We start from the raw sequence: 2,774 nt of genomic DNA on the forward strand, positions 1-2,774 counted from the left end.
TAAACCAAGACACTACTGGAAATAAAGGACAGACGAGAACAGACATTACATTCTCGTGCGGGGAACACAGAAAAATATAAATAACAAATAAGAGTCTCTCTCTCTCTCTCTCTCTCTGTGTGTGTGTGTGTGTGTGTGTGTGTGTGTATCTGTGTGTGTGTGTTGCTAAACACCTTTATTATTAACTTATAAACCAGTGGAGTAATACATAAGATAAGGTGGTCAGGAAAGCTCTCTGTGATTTAGTGATATACAAGCAAAATTAATGAAGGTGAGATCTAAGTAAATATAATAAATATCAGGTCAAATATCAATGAAAGCATAGAAAAGGTAGAAAGAAACAGGAAGGAAGGAAAGAAGGAAGGAAGGAAGCAAGGAAGGAAGGAAGGAAGGAAGGAAGGAGGAAAATAGGGAAGAAGACAGAAAAGGAAGAAAAGAAGACAATGCACCATAACTTTCAATGTAAACCGCCTTTTTTTTTTTTTTTTCAAATAGAAAGCCTGTGCTACAATCATTAGGAGAAAACATTGTAATCTTCAGTGTCCATGTCATTTCTACAAAAATAAGCTGAGAAATCAATAGTAGAACAGTTTGAGAAAAGAGACTATTTGATTTATACCTAAGGGAAAAGTGTAAAAATCTCATAAAATTAAAGTACCATAAAATGTCACATATCAAAGAGGGATATTCACAGTTAAACAATGTTTTATTAAGTAAAAATGTAACTAAAATGTAATGCAGGAAGAAAATATGGGAACTTACACAAAAAGAACAAATATTTGTTAACACATATGTGTGCGTATATAAATATATAGAGAGATTTATAGATATATCTACTAAAATATTTACAGTTCTTTTAATTCTTTTGTGAGTGTTGAGTGTTGTGCTACATAGATCAAAACATATCTTCATAAAATTACATAGGAATATACCTAGCTATTTAAATCAAATATACATTTTGTAGATTTTTAAATATTTATATATCTTTCAGAGGTAAGTTTAAAGCCTACCTTTTCCACGAAGTTTTCCTTATTTTCCCTAGCAAAAAGTAAGTATCTGAAACTTCACTTCACTTCATATATATTTAATCTATATGTATGCTGATGTACCTACCTTTGCATGTTTTACAATCCCTAAAAGTGCATGTCTTGAACATAATGAATGCTTTAAAATGTTGACGAAATAAGGAGTTATTCTAAGCCACAGGCATTTTTGAAAGAATGCTGTGCCATGGTCATATTTTGTGATTGTACCTTTGAAATAAGATATGCCTCAGTATACACAGAATAAAATATATAAAAGTAGATGTTGTAACATATACATACTCAGGAACATAGTCAATAAGTAAAATTTAGTTGTAACCACCCCCCACAAACATAACATCTGATTTTATATTCATAGAAGCAAAATCAAGTTGTCTGTAAATATTTATAGAGGAGAAATCAGATCATTGTAACATAATTACTTAAAAGGTTTTGGCACAACGTTGAGAAGTCAGAGTGTAAAACAATACAAATTACTTACAACCATTTCATTTAAAGACACCCAGCAATCTGGTGGGAAGTCCTGCAGTAGTGGTACTAAGAACTGAAGACAACCATCCCAGTGGCACAGGAGCAGCATCATGCCGATGAGATTAAAAATTCTCACCACTGCACTGGCAAGATCATACGTCATGTGGAATATCTGTTGACCAAAACATAAAATCAATTCTCATAATCATTTTTTTTAGAAAAATCAAGCATACTACTGATAGTAGGAATTTATGTTGTGTAGTATAAGTATTAATTTAGTAAGAATATGGGAATAACTTGCAGAAATAGAAACAGATTACATTTCTTTATTTTTACAATGAGGTTGACACTCTACTTTATGAATATTATAGCCAATTATGTTTCATGAACAACGGAGATAGCATGAATATATAAATGTATGTACTAAAGAACATCGATGTTGCCAGAAGTTTTTCTTTATTGTTCTTTTGCACATTTTAGCAAAGCTACTTTAAAACAAGGTAGCAAAATTTACAAATGATGGGTAACTTCTACTCTGCTTCTCATCCCTTGCTATATTAATAGATTTGTTGAAAGACAAAGAAAATACGCAAGGGCTGAAAATCATATGCCAAAGGAGTTCAGCTGCAAAATATGAAGTAATACTTATAATAAATTATGGTTGAAGTATAGCTATGTGAGTGGAGATATTTCTTTAATTGTGGATACTGAACATAAATAGAAGCCTTTAAGATAAAAGCTACCTGGATTTGGTTTAAAAATAATCATGTAACACTTTTAAAAATCGTAACTGTTTCCATAAACTTTTTGTATTTTTATGGTACAGGCTTTACTTTTCAGTCACACTGATTGTTTGTATTTTCATGAAATTCAATATGGTAGGTTAGATTATTTCAGAAAACACAAACATCGTGACAAATCAACATAATCCATCAAAATTTTAAAAATGAAAACAAACATGCATCTTCACATCTGTAACTATTCATTTTTTCTAGAATTTACAAGAAATAGATTCAGAATGTGAGTCCTTTCTTTAGCAGTTTATTGTACTCTCTAACTGACTGCTAAAATAGTTTCTACTTATATTTTACCTAGTCTAGAATAGCAAAACCCACTTAGGAGCAGACCTCCATTGTAGAATTAAGTTTTGTTATAATTGTTAAAGAATTACTGCATTAATAAATACAATTCTTCTAGATCTAGATGTACCATATGACCCAGCCATCCCACTACTGGGTATATACCCAAAGGATTATAAAT

At 31.1% G+C, this 2,774-nt stretch overlaps 1 protein-coding gene across 1 annotated transcript in view; it reads right to left on the reverse strand.

Annotated features, from left to right (window-relative positions):
- The window catches only part of HCN1 (hyperpolarization activated cyclic nucleotide gated potassium channel 1), a gene marked incomplete at its 5' end in the record, with an annotated part of 444,560 nt that overhangs the window by 214,530 nt on the left and 227,256 nt on the right, over window positions 1-2,774 (reverse strand). The window contains one exon of the mRNA XM_011959469.1: window positions 1,525-1,686. Coding sequence (XP_011814859.1) covers window positions 1,525-1,686 — 162 coding nt within the window. The remainder of the gene's footprint in view (window positions 1-1,524; window positions 1,687-2,774) is intronic.

This window comes from Colobus angolensis, unplaced genomic scaffold (genome assembly GCF_000951035.1).
Source record: "Colobus angolensis palliatus isolate OR3802 unplaced genomic scaffold, Cang.pa_1.0 Scaffold497, whole genome shotgun sequence".
NCBI lineage: Eukaryota > Metazoa > Chordata > Mammalia > Primates > Cercopithecidae > Colobus > Colobus angolensis.